We start from the raw sequence: 26,019 nt of genomic DNA, 5'->3' as shown, positions 1-26,019 counted from the left end.
ATGTGATATGTTTGACATGTTCTTTTATGTGATACGTGTTTACATGATCACAAGACATGAGTTATATGAAAAGAAAGTATATGTGATATGTGAAAGTGAATCCTATGTTTATATGAATATGAACTCATATGAGAATGGATATGAACTACGTGATTACATGTATATGTGAAGGAAACCATGAGCTTATATGAATATATGATACGGTTACATGAATATGAAAAAGGATATAAAAGATAATACCCATGTTATGTGTCATGAGAGCTAGGGGTATAGTTGGCATGCCAAGAGTCGAGGGTCTATGTGGTCCTTCGGGACATTGTGGTCCTTCGGGACATATATGTATTCTTTGGAACATGTGTGAAGTCTGGTGAGGCACATACTTGATCCCTAGCATATGTATATGATTCTTAAGGAATGATATGCGGTCTTTCGGGACATTGTGGTCCTTCGGGACATATATGTATTCTTTGGAACATGTGTGAAGTCTGGTGAGACACATACTTGATCCCTAGCATATGTATATGATTCTTAAGGAATGATATGTGGTCCTTATGGACATTATTATATGGCACTACGGTGCAATTCTACGCGGCACTTCGGTGCAATTATATGTGGCACTTCGGTGCAATTATATGAGTTGTGGTGACAGCGTTAGTGCACAACCTCTATGTACACGCATATCTTTAGTTCTCACATGATTATCATGGGCTATTAAATAGATAATATTAATAAAATGATATGATGATATGTTTGTTTCCTTGTGGAATTTCATGGGTGATATTGATTGTACAAATGGTAACTTATAAAACCATATGATGAAAGAAATCAATGATAGTGATAAAATAAGAAAGAAATGAAGATGATAATATAATTGCTTGGGTGTACGTGTTTTATGATAGTATATATATATAGTTTACATGACATGATATGTATATGTGCAATTGGTTATGGTATATGTTATATGATATGGACATAAGAGATCATAGGAACATGAGATAAGAGATATGAATGATAATGACATATATGTATGCATATATTTGTTACATGTAAAAGTATGAGTGGTATGAAATGATAGTAGTAATTGTTTAGGTATGATTATTAGTTACCGTTTACCTTATATGTTTATATGCCTCACTAAATCTTTGACTTAGTGTGTAAGTGATTTACACGTAGGTTTCGAGAAGAGTAAAGAGCAATGTGGAGCAAGACAAGTCAGTTCTTCTTACTAAAGGTCAGATCAGAAAAGATGTGAATAATATGTATTTTAGTATATAAAGTTCTAGTTGGCATGTTTTCAAAAGAATCTATTGTTTAAGCTATGAACCGTTTTATAAATGTTTCGAATAGTTATATGTAAATAATAAGTGAAAGATACATGCTCTGATTGGTTTTGTAATAATGAAAATGTCTTTTATGTAAATTAGTCATTTATATGTTATAAAAGTTTTAAATTACTCACTATTTTATACAAGTACATGTTTTTAAAGGTCAATGTGACACCTCGGATTCGTATCCGGGTCGGATACGGGTTGGGGTGTTACACTAAATGTATGTTAACGAATACAAGACTCGATATTCAAAACCATTCTTCTTCTAAAAAAAGGCACCAAGTCTAATGATGCCAATATGGAGAACAATAATGAAACTATTAGAGAGAATAATTATGGTTGCAATAGAGCAGACCCGCTCCGATTATGTCCCAAAAGTATTAAGTAGGGAAAGTGTGTTTAAATGTCAAACTTTTCGCACCCTTGCTAAATTGTACGCACCATAAAATGCAACAGAAGAAAGACAACTAACCATACAAAAGACATGAAAACTTTAATAGGTTATAATACACAACCGACAAATCAGTCATATTTAATGGCCTTACAACATTTTAATTGATTAACTCCACATTGAAAACAATAAGTCAATAACTAACAAAGACTTTTTCACCATCGTGTCCAAAATATTCATGAATCTTAAATCTCATATACGTCTAAAACAAAGGGGATAAATGTTAACAATCTTATGAAAAGAGATAATACACTTCGCGCAGTTTTCCTACAATAAAGAAGATGAAATACTGCAAAAGCAATTGTCTTGTCAACAAATTAGGGTGTCTACAGTTTCCTAATCTGCAGAAATACGTTACGATTGCTTCTTTTAAGCTTCAAGACCACGCCAACTGGTAGAAATATGCCACAATTGAAAATCTTATCCAGCCTTGAAGCTAACCCAGCAAGCTGAGGTCCAGTAATAACCTCTCTTTCTCTAAAAAGAGGGAAAATATTGCTTTAAATGACACCTTATAATGACATATTTTACAAGTAATAGCTTCTTCTATTTTCTCCTTTAATTTGTACTTCCCACTTCTTTTATGGCTTTTATCAGATATAATGCCTTCCCTCTCATCTTGAGGTTTTAGATCTTGCACTGGGATTACAAATTTATATATAAACCTAGTATAAATAGGCTGTAAAATATTTACAGCCGCATTATTCTAGTTACTTTTCTTGAACTAGTAGAAAGAAACTGGAGTTTTATAACCCTAAGTTTTCTGAAGTTCCATCTTCTTTCTTACTCATCTATTCAGCCCTAATTCAGCCTTCAAGCCACATCAATTTGCTTGCTGCACTCTTCTCATTCAGCGGTGTTGTATGCTCTTAGTTTAATTTGTTGAAATCTGCTACAACAACAAATTTTCTCGAAAGGACTCCTTGATACTTGATACTTGATACAATACATTCAGAATAAAAAATGGGAGAAATAAATGTAAAGCATCATACGGAAGAGATAACTAAACACTAAAATGCATTTTGTAAACACATGATTGAGGTTAGAGGTTCAACACAAATGCTTCTACACTGCATGGCAGCTAATATGATTTTCAAAACAGTATCATAGCTGACATCTTCATTAAAGCTAAAGAGACCATCAAATACCTGTTGAGAAAATGCTGCAGCCTCAATTGCAGCAGTAGGCTGCTTGACTGTGAAGCTCCCGATGCCCCGGATCCAGGCCCAAGAATGCTTTTTGCATACGCTACTCTTAGGATTTGCCCATTCTTCTCAAGCGTTGTTCCATTTGTAGCTTCTAGAGTTTTTGTGGCATCACCAACCTACATGATATCAAACATTTTCAATCATAGCTTATACATTAAAAATAATTCTGCCAACCAAAAGCGCTATACTTTTTTTTCGTTTTTTTACCCTTCTGCTGGCAATTCATTATAACTATAGAAAAACATCCTATAGAGGAAAAAGGTAGAGGCAGAAAAATATAAGTAAGCCATAGCTTTCACACATCCTTTAACAGAGCACACAGGTATAAGCATTGTATAGTACCGGCGGCCCCATGATGCAGGGTCAGTTATGTGTCAAATACTGTTGTTCTGCTTTATTTTAAGACCTTGTTAGAAGTACCGTTAATGAAATAAGATCAGCAGAAGCAACCTACAGCTGCGGATATTTTCTCTCCATTGCCTAAAGATAAGCACGGAGGGTTGATAACATTTACAAAAAGACCACTATTTTAATAGAATAGTCTCACATTCTATTTTTATGATATTGTTGTGAAATAAATGTACAAAAACCCATTATCCAAAAAAATGTACAAAAGCATAAAATGTTAATTATTAGTTGGAAAAAGAAAAGAGCTCTTCGAATACATGAAACAACGTTTGTACCCACCTGTGCAATAAATATGATACTAATTAAAGTCAGCTTTATTCATTGATATTTACAGCTTCTATAGGAAAGCAATGCCATAAAGAAGTAAGATTTACCGAATGGAAATGAACAAAAGCAAACCCCCTTGACACATGAGTGAACTTGTCTCTAACAAGGCGAAGATCCTGCAGATTAATTCCATAAGATTTTGCAGCTGCTGTAAAAGAGAGTTTACCATCGAAAGAGAATTATGATAAAAACATAAACCTTAATTGGAGCATGTTTAGAGAACTCATAACGGAGCATTTCCTCATCAGCATTTTCATCCAACCCACGAACAACCAGTACATGAGTAGGACCTAATTACATGTCAACTTAATATGTTGTTGCAATAACACAAACACTGATACAAGCCTACTAAAAATAACAGCAACTACCGACCTGAATCAGTTCCTTTCTTTCCTAAGGATGCTGAATGTGATAAAGATATGTCAGCTGCTGGAGCATCGTCTGTGCGTGGTTCATTACACTACACAAATGGGTAAGAGAAAGGACACATCGACTCAGCATAATCTTTGGACATAATAAAAGAGAAGCAAATTTACACAAAACAAATGCACCACCAAGTAAAAGAAATAGATTAACAATAATTGGATTTAGCAATCAAACTTGGGTATATAATCATAATAAGTTTTCAACAGCCAATATAAAGTGCATTGCAACTTTTGCCATCTGCAATCCATGAGCATCCATAGCCTAGACTCTAACATCAAATTCTGGTATGCCTTCATCCTAAGCAACATAAAGCTAACAAATTATAGGCACCACTTCTTGACCTAGTGATGTGAAATAGCAGAAATGTAAATGTATGGTGCATCACTCACTCCACTTTAAACAGTAAAATTTATGACAACAATACCAGAAAGTGTGGGATGAAATACTGGCCTGAAAACATGAAGTTCGTCGTGCAAAATTGACACATCCACATATGGTGCACATCCAGTCACAAGGTACTGTGATGCCCCTATGATTCGAATGGCCCAACTTCATGGCATTATCATTACCAAAAGGTCCACCAGTGCTTCCAGTTGGCTTACTACTGCAACGGAACAGATTTCAATGTATTTCACATGCAAACTCATGGTAGGAAAACCAAATATGTTTTATATGATAGAGAGCTTCCTTTCTTTTCCTTCATCATCAGAAATTCAGCATAAAGAACAAAAAATGGAGAGAAAGAACGTTTCATTAATTTTTTTTATAGGAATTGCAGGCCTCGTTAAAAACCCCCTTCTTGATTAATGGAGCTTTGAATGGAAGCTCCTTAATCAGCGGAAGAAAGAAAAGAGTGCCTTAAACATTTTATTAATCATAATAAATTACATAAGATTTAACAATAACTCCATACTGGATAACATAAAGCTTAAGAACTCTACGAACAACATAAACCCACTAACACAAACAGGAAAAACCACTGATGAAACCATACTATCAACCAATCCCCTTCTTTGCTAATCTGTCTGCCTCCCCATTACACGCCCTTGGAATCAACTTAACTGAATGCACCCTATCAGAGATGAGTGTTGAAATCTCTTTAACTAAAGGCAATAAAAAAACAGGAGCCAAAGCCGGGGACTGAATCCATTCCACTGCAGACTTACAATCACTCTCGATAATCAACCTACCAACATAAACCCAACAAGAAGACAAAAATTGTAACACCCCCCAACCCGTATCCGACCCGGATACGAGTCCGAAGTGTCACATTGACTTTTCAAACCTTGACTCTTAAGAAAAATCCCGGGAAATTTAAAACTTTATTTAAATCAAAATAAAGACTTTATCAGAGTGCTCGTACTTAATGACTTATTACATGCCAACACTTTATACATAACCAAATACATACTTTGTCAAATATTTCTGATCTGATCTTTTGGTAAGGAAACTAACCTGTCTTGCTCCGCATCACTCCTTACTCTTCTCGAAACCTACGTGTGAAACAATTACACGCTAAGTCGGAGACTTAGTGAGGCATAACAATTTATAATGCACTTTAAAACATATATTGATACATGCATGTTATGTTCTATCATGTTATAGCAATTCCATGCATTTTTCATATCGTATAAAATCATATCAGATTAATTGCAGTAAATACATACATACACATAATTCATCATTAACAGTTTATCATATAATCACATACTTTTTCAATCAAACACTATACACACACAACATCATATCATTTCTATAACATTTATCATACCACTAACTTATATTTGTTCATATCTCTGGATTAGCCCATGTACATATGTGAGAACTATCGATATGTGAGTCTATAGAGGTTATGCACTATGCTGTCACCACAGCTCGTATAAATGCACCGAAGTGCCCCGTAGAATTGCACCGTAGTGCCATATAATGATGTCCATAAGGACCACATAGAATTCTTTAAGAATCATATACATATGCTAGGGATCAAGTATGTGTCTTTCCAGACTTCACACAGGTTCCAAAGAATATACATATGTCCCTAAGAACCGCGTAGAATTGCACCGTAGTGCCATATAATAATGTCCATAAGGACCACATAGAATTCTTTAAGAATCATATACATATGCTAGGGATCAAGTATGTGTCTTTCCAGACTTCACACAGGTTCCAAAGAATATACATATGTCCCTAAGAACCGCGTAGACCCTCGACTCTTGGCATGCCAACTATACCCCTAGCTCTCATGACACATAACATGGGCGTTATCATTTATTTCATTTCAAATATTCACATAAACTTGTAATTCACTTTCACATATCACTTATCACATAGCTTCTTTTCATATGATCACATAGTCACGTAGTTCACTTACACGTAGATCATTTCCATATAATTCACATGTCACATACTCATCATATCTTGTTCACATATGATCATATACTTTATATAACAGATAGGAACACTTTCATGTAGCTTATAATCATAGGTTTTATCTCATAACATATACTTGTCTTCACATATATATTTCATATCAATTCTTATACCATCCCATAATTCCTTTAACATACATAACATATCATGTAACATTATAATAGAAATACTTATAAGTCATATCACTTAGAGCACATATACTTATAGTCACATTGCTTATATCTTAATCTTATGCCTTCTCTTAGACCTATATATATATATACATAGATATTCACATGTTCAGGTAATCCACCATTTCATCACATAATTGTATATTCATATAACTCATTTCATTTCATTTCATATCTATCTATATATATATATATATCCTCAAGATTATCCTAATATAAATCATATAGCACTCTTATATTTCGTATTCATATTCATCTAGGGCAGACTTATAAACATATCTCACTTCTATTATTTCTCTATATATAATCTACTATGTTTACTTAATTCAATTTCATATAACTCCTATAATCTTCTCATATAGCTTCATAAATTTCTATCATACAACCCATGTGTTATAGTTTTATTTAAACATATGAATCTTTCCCATCTAGCGTATCTTATATGTTCATCTTATCATTTATGTTCAAATCTCCTAGTTAGTGTATTATTCTCACTTCATCCTATAGATCAATATTATCCGGCTTATTTCACTTATCATATAGTAATATAATTATATTTTACTATGATCACATAGTTTATATCTCATATAATTCATAACCTTTCTTATGTAATTACTTATACTTTATCATCTAACACATAAAAGAACAGATCAATCCATATAATCAAACATACATACATGCATATTCCACTAATGCCTTTAAATCATGAATTCATGTGTAACACTTTAGGAAATAGACTCATCGCAAGTCTTATTCCCATCGCACATCGTATACTATTGAATATGCACTCACCTGGCCTCACTAGTCAATTCCAATCTCTTATCTTTCCCTTGATCGATCTTACTTGCCAAACGTTCTGGAATTGCTTTATGCGTAGAATCTACATAAATGTACATTTCGAGACAATCATTAGATACCTACACCTTGTAATTGGATACTAGCAACTTAAACGAACTTATTAAACCCATATTCCCAATTTTCCTTTAGGGGGAATCGGTTTCCCCCTATGGGGGTATCGGTTCCCCCATGACATACTGGAAATTCTTGTTCGTTTGAAGGGGTATCGGTTCCCCTTGAATGGGTACCGATTCCCCTTGCCCAGAAATCATATTTTGAGCTCGAAAATCCTTCATTTTCAGCTCAACACATCATACTTCATTCCCTTTAATATTCCCAACTTTCATACACATACTTAAACTCATATATATTTATTTATTTCATCTTAAACCTCAAAATCCTATATTCCATACGAGATTCAAAAATCATACCAAATTTTCATTGTGTTCTAATTCAAATTCTAACACTTTATACTTCTTAATTAGATTGATGACAAGTCAAATTCATCCTTAGAATTTCAAAAACCTTTCTATATCAAAACTTCATTTCTAATCTCTTAATAGAAATTCCTTTCTAATTCTCCCTTCTTGATGTTTTAAGTTTATACAAGCTTTCCTTAAGCTTATATAACCCCCAAAGATTCAAAACCAACTTATAAATTCCAGAAATTAACAGTTAAAAATCAAACTTACCTTTAAGCTGGAGCTACGAGAAGAAGAAGAAGAGAGTCAGAAGAAGGCTTCCAGAACTCTCCCAAAACCATGTATATCACCTGTATTTAAAGGAAATACAAAATATCCTTTAATCTGAAAAGACTAAATTACCCCTTTAATTATCCATCTATGCTATTCAATCCATCATCAAAATTCTTTACTTAAATCCCAACACTTTTAACTTATTTCAAAATTGAGCACACAGTTTCCAAAATTTACATTTTAGTCACTGATCCGACTTTTGGGGATGTTACAAAAATACTTCAATGCCTCTCTTTATAGCCTTTAACTCAACAACTGGGGGGGGACCTTGACCAACATTTTCTGAAAAATTCAAGAGAGTGCAGCCATTCCAATCTTTTAAAATACCTCCTATACCTCCATCCGAGCCATCTAGTGTTACAGCTCCATCAACATTCATCTTCAAAAAGTCTACAGGGGGTGGGATCCAGCGAGTCAGCTGACAATCCTTTGATTTATGAACTTGAATACCATCTGCAAGAGATGGGTCACCAATCAACACATCCTCCTGAATAGGAAACTTAGGTTACTTGGCTAGAAACCATTTAGATAACCTGAATCTAATAATGAAAAACAAAGACTGCCTGTCAAGAGTAGATCCTTCGAACACCATTGCATTCCTAGCTTTCCAAATAGACCAAAATACGACTCCCGGAATAAATTTCCAAATCAACGATTTCACCCTAACTCACCCCAGAAGCTAAGCAATGAAAGAGGGTCCTTTGGAAAGACTAGGGCTAGATCCCAAAAGCTTGCTATTTTGTTCCACAATTCCCATACTACATAACACGAAATAAATAAGTGTTGCATTGATTCCTCGTGTTTCTTACAAAAAGGACAAAGGATATCATCACCTAGTTGCATTCCTCTGTTCACCCAATTCTGCTTTTACTGCCACTTTCTGATGAGCTAGCTGCCATAGGAAAGCTTCAACACGAGGTGGTGACAATCCCAACAACACCCCTTTTAACCACAAATCAGAGCCCCCAGACACCCTCCCGAATGCATTTCTGCAAGATTTTACCGAAAACAGTCCATCACCACTTGCAGACCAAGATAGAAAGTCTTCTACTGAATCTGACAGTTTAAAATCCTTCAGTTTTGTCATCAAATCCATCCACTGATCTAATTCTCAATCACACAGATTCCTTCTGGTTTGAATATTCCACACCCAACCGTTCAATTCAAAGCTGCCAAATTCAGCAACCTTGCCCCATTTGTTTGGTGATAGCACGTATATTCTAGGAAAAAGATATTTTAAAGGAAGCTCATCTACCCATGCATCTGTACAAAATGAAATAGACGTTTCATTAAATTTAAGACCATATCAATTCATCATGGTACAGAAGCTTTAGATAATATGTGTGTATATATCACGCAATAAGCAAATGGATTTAGTGATCCTAATTTAAGAAGGTTTATACAAACATCTAAGGTTTTCTAAGGGGGAAAATATTAGCAATTTCATATTTCCATTGCATGAGGCCTCCTAACATATAAATCCAAAGCTCAAACTTCGGAGCTCAAACTTCAGAGCTCACTTATATATTCAACTCAGCTCTCTATTTCAGTTTCCATTTTAAGAATTACAATTGATAAGAAGCATTCTTGCAACTAAATAAAAGAAACTTCTAGTCAGATCTAAGAGGATCTTGTGTTCTCTGTTTGCTGCTTTGCAGATATCTTGAATTATCCGTCAATAGTCAATATTTTGAAGCAACCGTGTTGCCCTCAAATTAACCTGTTTTCTACTATCAAACCAAGAAAGGAACACCAAAAAAGAAGGTAAAATATTTTCCATTAAAGCTAGCATCACTAATCAACATAAGATTAATGAAGTTGGTCTTACATGAATAACTTCAATCATGATTGTAGAATGAAAATTTACCTGTACTCGAAGAAAAACTTCCGACCATCAACAAGACCATCATCACCAATCCTCTCCATCATAGTGCTTGCTGCCCCCTGTGCCAGAAACAATTTCCCTCATAAAACATTCAACAATACTGAATGGAAAGCATTGACCAGTTAGAGGCATGAGTACCACAGAAGGAAAATCAATAAAAGCAAATCCAAGAAAAATTCCAGAATGTCGCTCTTTAATGACTCGGACATGGCATAGTGGTCCCCATTCAGCCTAATGGACACGTAAAAATTAAGAAATATTATATCTTGTGATAATAAGAACATTCAACACAAACAAAGAGCAAAATATTACAAGAATCTGGTATAGATCTTCTTCGGTTGTTTTTTGTGAGAGACCCTTCACAACAATTGTTGTAGATGGTGCCTAAGAGAGCAGAAGTTTTACTCAAATTCCCAACTTAAAACAAATGCAGCATCAGAAGCACAAAGAACAAGGAAAATGAAGCATACCACGGAATAATGTTCACGTTGATATTTCTCTTCACGGTCCCTTCGCCTCTAAGTCTTATCATTCCGATCATCATCATAGCTATCCTCACGATGGCTTCGTCCATGGTTTCGACCTCGAGGTGACCTTGATCTAGGACAATCATCACGTCCATGTGACCGTGATCGAGATCTCTCATGTGTTTTATGTGGACTCTGATCTCTCTCTCTACTCAAGCGATCTCGATCAGGCGATTCACGCTTCCTCCAATTGCCCTCTCTCTGACTGCCTCTTTCATAATCAGAATCATAACTATGTCGGCCATATTCATAATCCCTCTCACTGTTGTTGTGTCCCTGCTCTGATGGGAAATGCGTGGCCTATAGTCATAATCATCATATGAGCTATCTCTTTCTCGTCCCCCAAACTTAGAGGACCTGTCAAATTCATGATTGCGAAAGTTGTCAACACCATGATATCCATCCCGAAACTTATCAAAATCTTGAAATTGAGTGATCTCGTGATCACGAAATGTATCCATGTCACTATAAGAATCAGCATAAGGCTTCTGGTGACGCCTAGAATCCCGATTGTGGGGATATTCTTCCTCATAAGTTGTCCTCCTTGATTGAGACCAGATACCAGAAGCTGCAGGCGGAGCGGATTGGTTCTCCCTCTCCAGAAAATCTATGTGGTAGGAACCTCTGAAATACACATTATCCCTCGAGTATCTTTCAACTAGATACCTCCTCTCATCATATGAAACACTGACCCCGTAGCAGTAAGAAAGAGAGAGGAAGAGGAAAGATAAAATGTGATATAATGAAACCAATTCTTGGTGTAAATTAGTAATTCAATAGCAAGATGAAATCAGAAAACTGGTAGCAACAGCATTAAAGCAAAAGGAAAACACAAAATAGAGTAATTTCAACAAATAACTTGTTAACCATGTACCTGTGTAGGGAAGCACAAAAAAGAAAGAAATTCAATGTAAAATTTTACTGTGGAGACGATGAAAGAAAGTGGGCACTGGGCAAGCACTCACCGGTAACTCTGGTCAAGAACAGCAGGAAAACCCTCAAGAGCCTGTGGATTGAAGAGAGAAGCTATGTCAATGAGAGAAAGTAATATGAATTATGCAAATGGAGAGTCCATATCCCGAGTGCTGCAGGGCTTTGTTTCATGTGTATACAAGGGAATGAGAGAATGATCCCAAACCCATACAGTTTGTCAATACACATTTTCGTTCTATTAAGATTTAAACTTTTAAAGATAAGATAAAATTTTATTAAGATTCAAACTCTTAAAATTAAGATAAAATTCTACAATTATTTAAACTCTTAAAGATAAGATCCACAAGCATTATAAATAGTCATTGTAACTCACTATTATAACAGATTCGGAGGAGGATATACAAAATACCAAACAAAAAATTATAAGCAACTCATAACCATTTTTCGAAGCATTTATATTTTGAAATGTAAAGTTCATACCTTCGCATGTTATTTTTCCTTACCCTTGCTGTGTTTTGATTTCGAAAGAAAACTGAGAGAAATGTTTTTGGCCGATGAACGGGGGCGTTTTTAATATCTATTTTTATAGATCTAATCCCCGAAGCTTGTGTTTTTGAAAAACTATTCGGATTTTTATAAACGGGTCGTGTGGATCCGCGTGTTTTGTCCTTTTTTTCTTCGATTGGCTTTTAATTTTGACCCCTAATTCATTTTTTATTTTAATTTAACCCTTATTATTTATATGTATATATGTATATATTTAATTATATTTTATTTATTTTATTTATTATAATTTTTTTTCATTTTTCTTTACGTTATATTATATTATTTTTCTATTATATATATATATATATATATATATATATATATATTATATTATTATTTTTTTATCTATGTTTACTTATTTACTATGTTTTTTACTATATTTTCCTAACGTTATATATATATATTCTTACTTTATTTTATTTTATATTTCTATCATTATTATTTTTTTAGTTAATATTATATGTATATTTATTTTTCATTTATTTATTATTATTATTACTATTTAGTATTTTATTATATTATAGATACATTTTTATATTTATATATATATATATATTATTTTATTTATACTATTTATTTATTTTCATTATATTTTTAGTTTTTTTGCTCTTATTATTATTTTTCTTTTTAAAAAAAACACTTTACCTTTTTTATTCTTTTTGTATATATATTTTTATCTTCATTTATTTTATTTTATTTCATTTTTTTTCATCTAATTATTTTATGTTTATTATTATTGGTTTCATTTATTTCCTTGGTTTACTCTTTAGTTTTGTTACTTTCTTTTATTATTATTATTATTTTCTTTTAAAATCTTATTTTTAAGGGTATTTTCGTAAACTCATTAAGGGTAAGTAATTCGGATCAAATTTTACCTTTTAATTTAACTTGCAATTTTCTTAATCAAAGACAACTGGAAATTACGTAGTACCGAAAGGACGGTTCAAGGGTGCTAATCCTTCCTTGACCGTAACCGACTCCCGAACCCGACACATCTTTGGAAAGACGCAGATCAGGTAAGAAATAGAGTATCCGATCAACCCATTTGTTTTAAATAAATGATCGGTGGCGACTCCAATTCACATTTTTCAAGTCGAAGCCCAATTCCGGGGCCCAACCGAAAGACGGTTGCAACAGCTTGGCGACTCCACTGGGGAGACAGGTAAGTGAGTCAGGCTAAGGTAATTTCCAGTTGTGTTTTTAATGAAAAGTGTAAGTTTAAATTTTAAGGTAACATTTTGATCCTTATTACTTACTTTTGATTATATTTTCGAGTAAATAGTTGTACTGACCGTTTTTAATGATTTCAGCCCTTAAAGATTTTTTATCTGATGCTCTAAACCTGAGCTCCAAACCCTGCTTTAAGTGGGGGTGAAAACGACGCATTCGTATGAATTTATTCACCGTGTGGGCCTAACAAGTAGCTTTCGGGATTCATATACCTTATATCTTCGTGTGAATTTATTCACCGTGCGGGCATAAGGGAATGTGTCCCCTCGAGTTTAACTTAGTCCACACAAGCTTGTGATGGGTTTAGGACTAAGGGTATGGCAAGCCCAAGGGGGCACCGGCAAGGAGAACTCGGGTACTGTTTTTAGAACCTAAACTGGGAGACCATGGAGAATTAGAGCCTATCACAAAACCACATTTCCGAAACTTAGGATATTTTTACCTTAACCATGTCTTTTTTTTCCTTTCGTCATTTATTTATTTATTTATTTATTTTACTAACATTTTATGCCTTTGTGTTTGTTTTTTTAGCATTTGCATCATAACAAGAGGCTATTGATCCTTAAAAAACGTTTGTTACACACAAAATAATCTAAATTAATGGACAAAGGTGTTGTAAAACAAGAGATTAAGAATGCCGAGGCACGACTATGGTCCGAGATGACTCAGAAAGAGAAAGGAGACAGTCTTCATGGGAACTACGTGTCAGAGTTGGTTAGCTATGCCTCTGTCAGCCTGAAACAGAATGATGTCCAAGAGTTGCGAAACATTTGGGACAGTTGGAAGAATGACAGAAAGCAGAAGTTCAGCCAACGATATGGTGATATTGCCCTCTTACTTCATGTCAAGACTGATGAGCCCCTGCTCCGAGCACTGATTCAATTCTGGAACCCGGGATATAGTTGCTTCACCTTTAATCGGGAGGACATGGTGCCCACTATCGAAGAGTATACCACACTACTGCACTGTGAAAGCATCAGACTAGAGAAGGCATATATCAAACATATCAAGGGTCAGCCTTTTAAGAACAGACTGGCCAAGATTGCAGGAGTTGATGAAAAATGGGTGACTGATCGACTCCGACACAAAGGTAGCGGGGAAGGAATCGAGTGGATCCATATAAAGCAACTAATGAAGAACCACCCTGATGAATGGAAGACTATAGATCTTTTTCCACTGGGTCTGTACGGTTTGATTATCTTTCCGAAGACCTTGGGGTGCATCGACGCAGCCGTAGTATAACTATTTGAACAACTTCCAAGGCGAGTCAACCCAGCGCCGACCATCTTAGCCGAGACCTTTCGGTCTCTTAATCATTACAGAAGAACTGGTGGAGGAAGGTTCATTAGATGTGTTCAGCTCCTTCAAGTCTGGATTCACAGCCATTTCTGGAAGACTAACGGGGTTGCCTACCACCGATTCAACGCTACCTATTCACCATTGGGAGAGTTCATCACTATGAAATGGCATAAAGGCGCTTCGAATGAAGAATGGATGAAGGTCTTCACTCATCTTCAGGACCAGGATATTACTTGGAGAGCCCCCTGGTTGTTCTTCAGTGACGTTCTTTTCTGATTTGGGGATTCTAACACTATGACCTTACTTGGACTTTGGGGTGCAGTTGGGTATGCTCTGTTGTTGGCACTCAGACAGTATGGGGCACGTCAGTTTATCCCAGCAACATATGGATTATCTACATCAAAGTTTGTGTATCACGGTGACAGTTATAAGAAGAGGATCAAAGAGGTAGCCGAGTCATGGAAGAAAGTATCCCGGATGGATGTCGTGGCTGTCAGAGATATGCTTACTCTGGATTATATGGAGTGGCGAAGATTGAGAAAGAATGATAGCATCCCGATGCCAGACTGTGAATACACCCGGACCATGGAGGAACATCTCAGGCCTGTCCCTTCTGAACTTGAGATAGTCAAGACAGAGTTTGAAGCTGTGAATAATGAGCTGAAACAGAGAGTTAAGGAACTTGAAGCTGAACTTTATCAATGGAAACTAGATTCCAATTTTTAGAAAGATAGAGCAGACAAACTGGAAAGGGAGCAGAAAAGAGTCTATTTTGAGCTTGAAGACTTGAGAAAGGGGTACCAAGATAAAGTCAAGGATAACTCCTAAGAATCCAACGCCTGAGAATCCAAATGGCTGATCTGGAGAAACAACATGAGAAAGATTGTAAAACAATAGCTTCAAAAAGCAAGCGAGTGAGCTTCAGATAGTGCCCTTCGACGGGGGTTTGCAGTGGCGTTTCCGTTGAGAGAAAACACAACAAAAGGTGAAGGCCAGAGACGCAGTCATCCGAGATTTCCTGGATCAAGTACAGAAGGCAGCTTGCCATCTACACGGCCTGGCAAGGGAAGTTGGAGTGGTCCAACAAGGCATACAACCAGTGACAGATGAAAACAGAAGACTTGTCAATCTACTGGAAGTTGTTCGGGGTCTAGAGGATTTAGTCCGAATGTACCTTTGATTGTTTTTATGTCTCTTACAAGATAAAATATTTTTGTCGAAATACGGATTATTTATAATAATGGGCACTTTTATGGATCAATGCCTCAAATATTTCATGCATTTTTTTCATTTTGTGTTATGCATCTACATTTCATTTTTAAGCATTTTCATAAACATGAAATTTCTTCATAGAGGATTCGATGAATTGGTTTTAACCACATGACACCACATGGAAGCAAGATTGTAACATCAAAAGAAAAAAACTGAAAACAATACAATGGGAGCCTGATCAGCTGATTGTAGGACAAAGCCTGCCAGGATGATCTAAGAAAAGAATCCCCATATCCTAAGGGATACGATGTTGTAGTTGTTAGCTGTTACCACATAAGAAGCCCCAAACATTCCTCTGAAAATTGTAAGGCGCTTGCCGAAGAAGGGGGTATGACATATACCATTTGCACTTAGAGGATTGTTTTGTTTGAACACGTCTTTGATCTTTCATGTTTGCTTAATCTTTTAAATGATTGAATTTATGTTGCTTTCTAAGGTGGAGCAATTGAACAAATTTTAATCTTTAGTTCTTCGAATATTAAATGAATTAATGATTCTTTTAATTCTTCAAGAATTATAGATTTTTGACTTATGGAAAGATTAGACCTTTCTTACCTTGTCTCAAACCCCAGAATAAAATACCTTGATTCTTTGCCCAAAACAACTCGTGGTCATTACCAAAAGACGAAATTTTGACATTACCTCCTTTTGAAATTCTTGAACATTGCCTTTATCTTTTTGATACACTCATATCTTTCTTTGAGTTAATAAGATCACACCATTGTCTTTTTCAGACTCAAAAATAGTCTTTCTTACCATTAAAACCTAAGACATTGAGTTGTTCATTTTAACATGAGCATTCTTCTAAAGAACCAACTTGGGGCATCTCGTGGGGAGCCTGAACATTGAGACATCTGGGAAAAAAAGAAGAATTCATTCGAAATAATTCTATCATACATTAATTACATTGTTTTCATATGAATAGAATTAATCTTGAAAATCTATCCCCTTGGGGATACCTCTTCTGTGAAGATTTACATGTATGAAATGATGAATGGCTTTCTTTCTTTATCCCTTCACAACAGGAGAAAAATATATCCCTTGTGTCCCCTTTTGAGCCTGTAGTATTTTTCTTCTGATTCAACCCTAACCAAGGATCACCCTCCACACTGGGGGGCAAGGTGGAAGAAATATGCTCACATGAGTGAAGAAATTGATTCAGATGAGATACCAAAAGGTGAACCAAATGCCAAGTACGAAGATTCAATCAGAACAAAAAGGGCAAAAACAAAAAAGAAAAGAAGCAAAAAAGAAGCAAAAAAGAAGAAAACAAAAAAAGAACAAAAATCAAAAAGAAAAAGGACAAAAAAGCACATGCAAAGATTCCCTAAAGACAAATGGTACATCAAGCTTCAAACTATGAGATTGATCAAGCACAATCATTCCCGAATCACTGAATCACTTCACTCGAAGATCATAGAGCATCAAGAGAGAGAAATATTTTGAGCAAGATTGAAGGCATCAGAATGAATTGATCATTGGTTCAACACCCTGAAACACTTGTTTGAGCCTATTTATCCTTTTCTTTCATAACCATGAACCTTGCCCTACATTACGTGCCTTGAAAGTCCATTCTAATCATACATGGATTTCTAAACAAAAGAGAATATCTTCAGATTTTATCCCGCCCATCAGGATTAATCTTTGTTTGCAAAAAACAATGTAATTAATACATGGTAGAGAAAAATAACAAATGGGGGTTCAAGACGTAAATCCTGAATAACGTCTTGAAACCAAATGAGGATTCGAGTTGAAAACCTGAAAAGGCGGCTCGAATATAAAAATTGTCAACTGAGGCGATCACACAAATTCCTTGATAAGGCATAGCACAATCCAAATGTGACTATGAAAGCTGGGAGTCGGAGAACACTTCCAGTAGAGGAGCATGCAAGCTACCCCATCAAACCTTTGAGCATCAAATGTCAAACCTTTGACCAAACACAATAACCTGAGACCTTTTTATCCTTTCCTTACTTAACCATTTCCTAAAGATAGCTTTGATCTTGGCACGTGTCAAATAGCTATAATTTATTGAATGATTAACATTGTAATTAAACATTTGATATCCAATGAACTCTAGTTTTATGATTCGTCTCAATTGTAAAACCGTGAAAGAGACAATATTTTCAAAACTTTTGATTAAACATTTTTCGAAACTCTTTATTGATATTTTTAGAACTTTGAAAATAAAAGAGAAAGAAAAACATTTTTTTCAAATAAGACAGTCTCTCTAGAGTGGATCTTGGTAAATGACATGTGACTCTTAGACACAAAACTCATGCTCAGAATCAATGCTGAAGCAAGAATGAGGAACATTTGGGGCATCTTTGGAGATTCAACATCAAATATTGGGGCATCTTTGGATATTAGGGCATCATTTGGGGATTCAACATCCTAATGCAAATTATCAGACCTTTTTCAGGAGATAAAATATAATCAATTCATGTTACATGCATCTTATGCATACATTTTAGAGCATCATATTTATCATTTTCCACATACATAATTTTTTTACAGCTTTTAGAGTCAAGTTTCAACTTCAAGACGAAGGATACTCGATTCAAAAGCACCTTTAAAGATTCATGTTGGTTGCTTAACTCAGCAGCAAGAAGCTACACTTCGACTAACTCGACAGATTGAAAGTTTCTCTCGAAACAACACAATTTGCTCGAGAGTGGATTTCAACTTCACGACGAATGATATCTAGCTCGAAGCCAAACTTCACAATAAAGGGGTCTCCACGGTTTCAACTTCACGGCGAAGGGAATTGTGTCCACCCGCAACATACAATACTTGGATTTCAACTTCACGACAAAGGATATTCAAGTCAAGGCTCAACTTCACAACAAAGTGGCTATCCAAGATTTCAACTCCACGACGGAGGATATCGTGCCACTTGAGACAACACAAGTTCAACTTCACAACGAAGGAACGACTGGTTGTCAACAAACAACTTCCCAAATTCAGAGCCAATTTCAACTTCACATCGAAGGATATTGGACTCCAGACAACACAAGTTCAACTTCACGACGAAAGGACCGCTGGTTGTCAACAAACAACTTCTCAATTTCAGAGCCAATTTCAACTTTACAACGAAGGATATTGGACTCCAGACAGCGCAAGTTCAATTTCATGACGAAGGGACCGCTGGTTGTCAATAAACAATTTCAAATTTCAGAGTCAATTTCAACTTCACAGCAAAGGATATTGGACTCAAGACAACGCAAGTTCAACTTCATGACGAAGGGACCGCTGGTTTTCAATAAACAACTTCCCAATTTCAGAGCCAATTTCAACTTCACAGCGAAGGATATTAGACTCCAGACAACGCAAGTTCAACTTCACGACGAAGGAACCGCTGGTTTTCAACAAACAACTTCTCAATTTCAGAGCCAATTTCAACTTCACAACGAAGGATATTGGACTCCAGACAACGCAAGTTCAACTTCACGACGAAGGGACTGCCAGTTGTTAACAAACAACTTCCCAATTTCAGAGCCAATTTCAACTTCACAGCGAATGATATTGGACTCGAGACAACGCAAGTTCAACTTCACGAAGAAGGGACCGATGGTTGTCAACAAACAATTTCCCAATTTCAGAGCCAATTTTAAGTTCACAACGAAAGATATTGGACTCCAGACAACGCAAGTTCAACTTCACGACGAAGGGACCGCTGGTTGTCAACAAACAATTTCCCAATTTTGGAGCCAATTTCAACTTCACAGCGAAGGATATTGGACTCCAGATAACGCAAGGACCGCTAGTTGTCAACAAACAACATCTCAATTTCAGAGCCAATTTCAACTTCACAACGAAGGATATTGGACTCCAGACAACGCAAGTTCAACTTCACGACGAAGGGACCGCTGGTTGTCAACAAACAACTTCTCAATTTCAGAGCCAATTTCAACTTCACAGCGAAGAATATTGGACTCGAGACAACGCAAGTTCAACTTCACGACGAAGGGACCGCTGGTTGTCAACAAACAATTTCCCAATTTCGGAGCCAATTTCAACTTCACAGCGAAAGATATTGGACTCCAGACAATGCAAGTTCAACTTCACGACGAAGGGACCGCTGGTTGTCAACAAACAATTTCCCAATTTCGGAGCCAATTTTAACTTCACAACGAAGGATATTGGACTCCAGACAACGCAAGTTCAACTTCACGACGAAAGGACCGCTGGTTGTCAACAAACAACTTCTCAATTTCAGAGCCAATTTCAACTTCACAGCGAAGGATATTGGACTCGAGACAACGCAAGTTCAACTTCACGACGAAGGGACCGCTGGTTGTCAACAAATAATTTCCTAATTTCTGAGCCAATTTCAACTTCACAGTGAAAGATATTGGACTCCAGACAACACAAGTTCAACTTCACGACGAAGGGACCGCTGGTTGTCAACAAACAATTTCCCAATTTCGAAGCCAATTTCAACTTCACAGCGAAGGATATTGGACTCCAGGCAACGCCAGTTCAACTTCACGACGAAGGGACTGCTGGTTGTCAACAAACAACTTCTCAATTTCAGAGCCAATTTCAACTTCACAACGAAGGATATTGGACTCCGGACAACGCAATTTCAACTTCACGACGAAGGGACCACTGATTGTCAACAAACAACTTCCCAATTCCAGAGCCAATTTCAACTTCACAACGAAGGATATTGGACTCGAGACAACGCAAGTTCAACTTCACGACGAAGGGACCGCTGGTTGTCAACAAACAATTTCCCAACTTCGGAGCCAATTTCAACTTCACAACAAATGATATTGGACTCGAAACAACACAAGTTCAACTTCACAACGAAGGGACGGCTGGTTGTCAACAAATAATTTCCCGATTCCAGAGCCAATTTCAACTTCACGACGGAGGATATTGGACTCGGAACAATGCTACTTACTTGGATTTCAACTTCACGATGAAGGATATCCAATTCCAGGCTCAACTTCACGACGAAGGGGGGCACCCGCGGTTTCAACTTCACGACGAAGGGAATCGTGCACACAAGCATCATCCATCTTTAGATTGGATTTCAACTTCACGACGAGGGATATCCAACTCAAAGAAGGATTATCTGTCAACAAAGACCTTCGAGTTCAACTACGCTCAGCTCCAAGGCACATCATTTACAGCATAACTCAAGGCTAGAAGGGTTATCTGCCATCAAAATTGTCGAGTTCGATTCCATTTAGCTCGATGACACATCAATCGCACTACTTTCCGGTTGCGGTCGAGGTTTTCAAGTCGAGAAGAAGACATGGGTTAGCCGTGCCTGAGTGACAAGCAACCATTTTCAAGCAGCATAGCTTAAGTCAAGAAAAAGCTATTTGTCAATGAAGATTTTTGAGTTCGATTCCGATCCAAGGTCTTTAAACCGAGAAGAAGACCGAATGGCAACGGGAAGCCACGTGCTGATTCAAATTCCGAACTACGGCTTCAATTTCATATCATTTCAAGATGAACTCGACTTCACGATGGAGGAGTCATCCGTAACTCAATTCGACAAGGAGTTATTGAAACATCAGAGTCAATTTTCAACTTCACTGAATGAAAAGTATGTCTTTTAATCTTTGCCCTATCCCCGTTACACGACTCTGGGCAAAGAGGGGCAACTGTCAACACACCTTTTCGTCCTACTAGGATTCAAACTCCTAAAGATAAGATATAATTTTGTTAGGATTCAAACTCCTAAAAATAAGATAGAGTTCTACTATTATTTAAACTCCTAAAGATAAGATCCACAATCATTATAAATAGTCATTGTAACTCACTATTGTAACACATTCGGAGGAGGATGTACGAAATACCAAGCAAAAAATTACAAGCAACTCGTAGCCATTTTTCGAAGTATTTATATTTTGAAAGGTAAAGTTCATACCTTCGCATGTTATTTTTCCTTATCCTTGCTGTGTTTTGATTTCGAAAGAAAACTGAGATAAGTGTTTTTGGCCGATGAACGGGGACGTTTTCGAGATCTATTTTTGTAGATCTAATCCCCGAGGCTTGTGTTTTTGAAAATCTATTTGGATTTTTATAAACGGGTCGTGTGGATCCGCGTGTTTTTTCGTTTTTTTTCTTCGATTGGCTTTTAATTTTGACCCCTAATTTATTTTTTATTTTAATTTAACCATTATTATTTATATGTATATATGTATATATTTAATTATATTTTATTTATTTATTTATTATAATTTTTTTCATTTTTCTTTGCGTTATATTATATTATTTTCCTATTATTATTATATATATTATATTATAATTTTTTTATCTATGTTTACTTATTTACTATGTTTTTTTACTATATTTTCCTAACGTTATATATATATATATATTCTTACTTTATTTTATTTTATATTTCTATCATTACTATTTTTTTAGTTAATATTATATGTATATTTATTTTTCATTTATTTATTATTATTATTACTATTTAGTATTTTATTATATTATACATACATTTTTATATTTTTATATATATATATTTTTTATTTTATTTATACTATTTATTTATTTTCATTATATTTTTAGTTTCTTTGTTCTTATTATTATTTTTCTTTTTAAAAAAAAAAACTTTACCTTTTTTATTTTTTTATATATATATTTTATCTTCATTTATTTTATTTTATTTTATTTCATTTTTTCATCCAATTATTTTATGTTTATTATTATTAGTTTAATTTATTTTCTTGGTTTACTCTTTAGTTTTGTTATTTTCTTTTATTATTATTATTATTATTTTCTTTTAAAATCTTATTTTTAAGGGTATTTTCGTAAATTCGTTAAGGATAAGTAATTCGGATCAAATTTTACCTTTTAATTTAACTTGCAATTTTCTTAATCAAAGACAATTGGAAATTACATTGTACCGAAAGGACGGTTCAAGGGTGCTAATCCTTCCTTGACCGTAACCGACTCCCGAACCCGACACATCTTTGAAAAGACGCAGATCAGGTAAGAAATAGGGTATCCGATCAACCTATTTGTTTTAAATAAATTATCGGTGGCGACTCCAATTCACATTTTTCAAGTCGAAGCCTAATTCCGAGACCCAACCAAAACACAGTTGCAACAGGTGATTTGATTATAAAGGAGGATACCACAATTACGCTGTTATTATCCCATCCATGTCCTTGTTGAACAGCGTATCGATCAGGGTCCATTGTCTTTCTTTCTTTGTTTCGCTAAAGAGATTTTCGTATAATTTCCTGATATAAACGCACAAACATAGAAAACAAACACAAAGAAACAGAGGGTGTAATGCCATTACACGAATCAATCGAAGCAGCAGAAACCCCCTACGATTTTGGCCTGGAAATCAAATCTCCTTTTTCCACATTGATGAATGATGGGAGCAGTCAAACAAATCAAGGGAAAAAAACAAAATTCCTCATTTACAAAGTCAAAATCCCACCATCTGCATTTCATTTTGTTTACCTGCCTAAGGCCGAGGCTGAGGCTCAATTGAAACTTTAATCAAATCTTCGTCCGCACTCCCAAACTCCGGCTTTCCGCCTTCCTTATGATTGCCCAATCCGATTTCCTTTCAATCTACAAACGAAAACCTAAATCCTTTTGAGAGAGACTTCACTATGGAGTATTCTGGATATTATTTTTATTCTTACTAATATTATAATAACAATTTATTTATTACAGAGAGATTTGAGGGGCTGGCTCGGGTCGTTCCTTGTTAGCTAAACAAACCATAAAGACTGGGTCCGCTGGTTGCCACTGCCTGAAAATAAAATGAAACAATTTCTCAAAACCCTAGTCCCTGGATGTTTAAAAGTATAGTAAATTATATGCTTAGTACTTAAATTATAATTTTTGTTCTATTTTAGTATCTAATTTTTTTTAATATCTAATGTTTAATTTAGTTTTCAATTTGATACATTATTATTAAAAAATCAACAAAAGTTGCATTTTTTATTCTTTTTCAATGATAATGTGATATAATCTTATGATGACAACTGACACATCAATATCACTATTAAGTTTTTAATGACATATACCAAAATAAAACATAAGCTGAACATTAGGTATGATTTAAAAAAAAATAAAGTTTAGGCACTCAAATGAAATAAAAATAATATTTTAAATACTAAGCACATAATTTACCCTTAAAAATATTTATTTTTTTTTTGAAAAAGAGTGAGCATCGTTAAAAACTCTTCACCAATACGAAGTTGGGGTCCTATAATGGAAAAACAATCTTCAACATTCATTCATTAATCCGAAGAAACTCAAGATAATCAAGCTTAAAGAAAAATGATGCATTTGAATAAAATTCACTCTTTGCTAAACTATGAGCCACTTGATTCGCATCTCTACTTGCATAAAAAACAATACAACTCAAAAAGGTTTTACAACTATCGCGAATAGGTCGCATATAAATCCCCTAAGTAGAGTCATCATCTTCCCCACTATTGAACTTAATAATTGCCATTGTCGAATCAAGTTCAATAGTGATATGAGGCCATCCTTCCTCCAAAGCTAAATTCACTGCAGCAGCCATACTATGAAGCTCTGTTAACCCGGAATCAAAATATCTAGCTGAAGTAGTCGTCAAACTACTTAGAACCATTCCTCAGGTGTCCTTGGCCACCACCCTAACTGCAGGTAATTTCATGGTAGGATTGTACACGTCGTCCGCATTCAATTTTATAACATCACTACATGGAGGAGTCTATTTACTCACAGTTGGAGGACGATTCAAAGATTCAGGTATCGTCTGCTGCACTGCAAGGAATGATTCTAACATTAGCTACTAAAACCAACAAAGGTTGAAGTCGATCATCATGAATCAAACCATTCGTTCCATTCAAGATGTTCCACAGTAACATAATAAAACCTGTAAAATCAATCAATCCAAGCTCAGCAACTGCAGATTCTAACTAGGTTAACGGAGATGTGGAGTTAAAAGAAAGACCTGAACCTGATGTGCCAGCAATTGACAAAGTGTCATAAGCAAAACAACAATCTTTAACAGCATGTGAAATCGTTTCAATCTCCATTTTAAAAATAGGACACAATCCATCACCCAACCCAGCAGTCCGTACACGAGCACCAATATGAAGAGTACCATGAGCTAGTCTCTAAGCAAAGATATGTGCTTTTGGAAGCACTTTTAATTTGGCGATAAGATTCTATAACTTGAGAATTACGTCAGTAGTATGAGTAGGCTTTTGCAGCCACCGGTAAACCGAACGCACTGTGTACATACCAGAATTATGATTGTCCCACACCACGTTATCATGTGAACTTATAACACTATATCGGCATCTTGAGCCGAGAAGAAGGCCTCCACCTTGTCTCGATCCCAGCATGCTTACTTAAAAATAATATAATATAATAATTCATATACCTTAAATTTCATTTTTGATCTTTTATTTCGAAACAAATAAATTAACATCCATTCAAATTTTCATTTACTTTTTTGTGAAGTATTGATGTATAGTTCGATCATATTTTTTAAAACTTATATAATGAGATGATTATTGATGAAAAATGAGTGGGTGTGGGCCATATATATTATTTATTTATTAAGAATGTAATACTTATTTTTCAAGAGAATGTTATATATTGACGTGATAAGTCTAATATAAAATAAATTTAAAATATTATTTATGTTAGCAAAAATTAGAATGAGTTTGCGATGATAAATGATTTACACATTATGATTTAGATATAAGACTATCTCTTTTAAATTCTACGTTGTTACGACATTGAGTATCTCTTAAAAGCCTTTGAAAGATTAATATGACTTACATGAGGCCTTAATAATTTAGAAATAGTTATTTTATTAATTTTATATCATACAAAAAATATCTCAATATGATTTAAAATTGTGTATGTGTCTTAAAAGCAAGCGGGTATCATATAAGGCATTTTATCTTTGCACAGATGGACATATTTTGATAGAAATATCTCAGTATTGTAGCTTGTGAGAGTAAAGTATATAGACTATGCTCAAACATAGGA

The 26,019-nt window shown here is 35.2% G+C and overlaps 1 protein-coding gene and 1 long non-coding RNA gene across 4 annotated transcripts; both read right to left on the bottom strand.

Moving 5' to 3' along the window:
- Positions 1-2,424: 2,424 nt before the first annotated feature.
- On the bottom strand, positions 2,425-4,193 carry LOC120119727 (SUPPRESSOR OF ABI3-5-like). Of its 2 annotated transcripts, XM_039139545.1 has the most exons (5): positions 4,095-4,193; positions 3,921-4,012; positions 3,770-3,838; positions 2,928-3,103; positions 2,425-2,668 (listed from the first exon to the last, which is right to left on the bottom strand). In XM_039139545.1, the coding sequence occupies exons 2-5, from the start codon at positions 3,957-3,959 to the stop codon at positions 2,626-2,628; spliced, it is 327 nt and encodes a 108-aa protein (XP_038995476.1). In that variant the 5' UTR covers positions 3,960-4,012; positions 4,095-4,193; the 3' UTR covers positions 2,425-2,625. The 2 variants fall into 2 exon arrangements, with proteins under 2 accessions (XP_038995476.1, XP_038995475.1); XM_039139544.1 differs by having other exon boundaries at positions 2,425-3,103.
- A 411-nt stretch (positions 4,194-4,604) lies between these two features.
- On the bottom strand, positions 4,605-11,819 carry LOC120119728. Of its 2 annotated transcripts, none has more exons than XR_005515858.1 (5): positions 10,696-11,819; positions 10,538-10,609; positions 10,364-10,456; positions 10,208-10,284; positions 4,605-4,749 (listed from the first exon to the last, which is right to left on the bottom strand). It is a non-coding gene; the product is annotated as an uncharacterized LOC120119728 (long non-coding RNA). The 2 variants fall into 2 exon arrangements; XR_005515857.1 differs by having other exon boundaries at positions 4,605-4,752; positions 10,696-11,818.
- Between the last annotated feature and the right edge of the window lie 14,200 nt (positions 11,820-26,019).

This window comes from Hibiscus syriacus, unplaced genomic scaffold (assembly GCF_006381635.1).
Source record: "Hibiscus syriacus cultivar Baekdansim isolate YM2019G1 unplaced genomic scaffold, ASM638163v2 tig00110332_pilon, whole genome shotgun sequence".
Lineage (NCBI taxonomy): Eukaryota > Viridiplantae > Streptophyta > Magnoliopsida > Malvales > Malvaceae > Hibiscus > Hibiscus syriacus.
Note: the sequence above shows the minus strand (reverse complement) of the source record. Positions and strands in the feature narration are given on the sequence as shown.

What these genes read in the sequence shown, in the direction of transcription:
- LOC120119727 (XM_039139544.1), bottom strand. Translation starts at nt 3,959, where the DNA reads ATGCTCCGTTATGAGTTCTCTAAACATGCTCCAATTAAG. An exon ending in CTAAACATGCTCCAATTAAG is followed by an intron (nt 3,839 to 3,920) that starts GTTTATGTTTTT and finishes ATTAATCTGCAG; the next exon opens with GATCTTCGCCTTGTTAGAGA. An exon ending in CTTTTGTTCATTTCCATTCG is followed by an intron (nt 3,104 to 3,769) that starts GTAAATCTTACT and finishes GATATCATGTAG; the next exon opens with GTTGGTGATGCCACAAAAAC.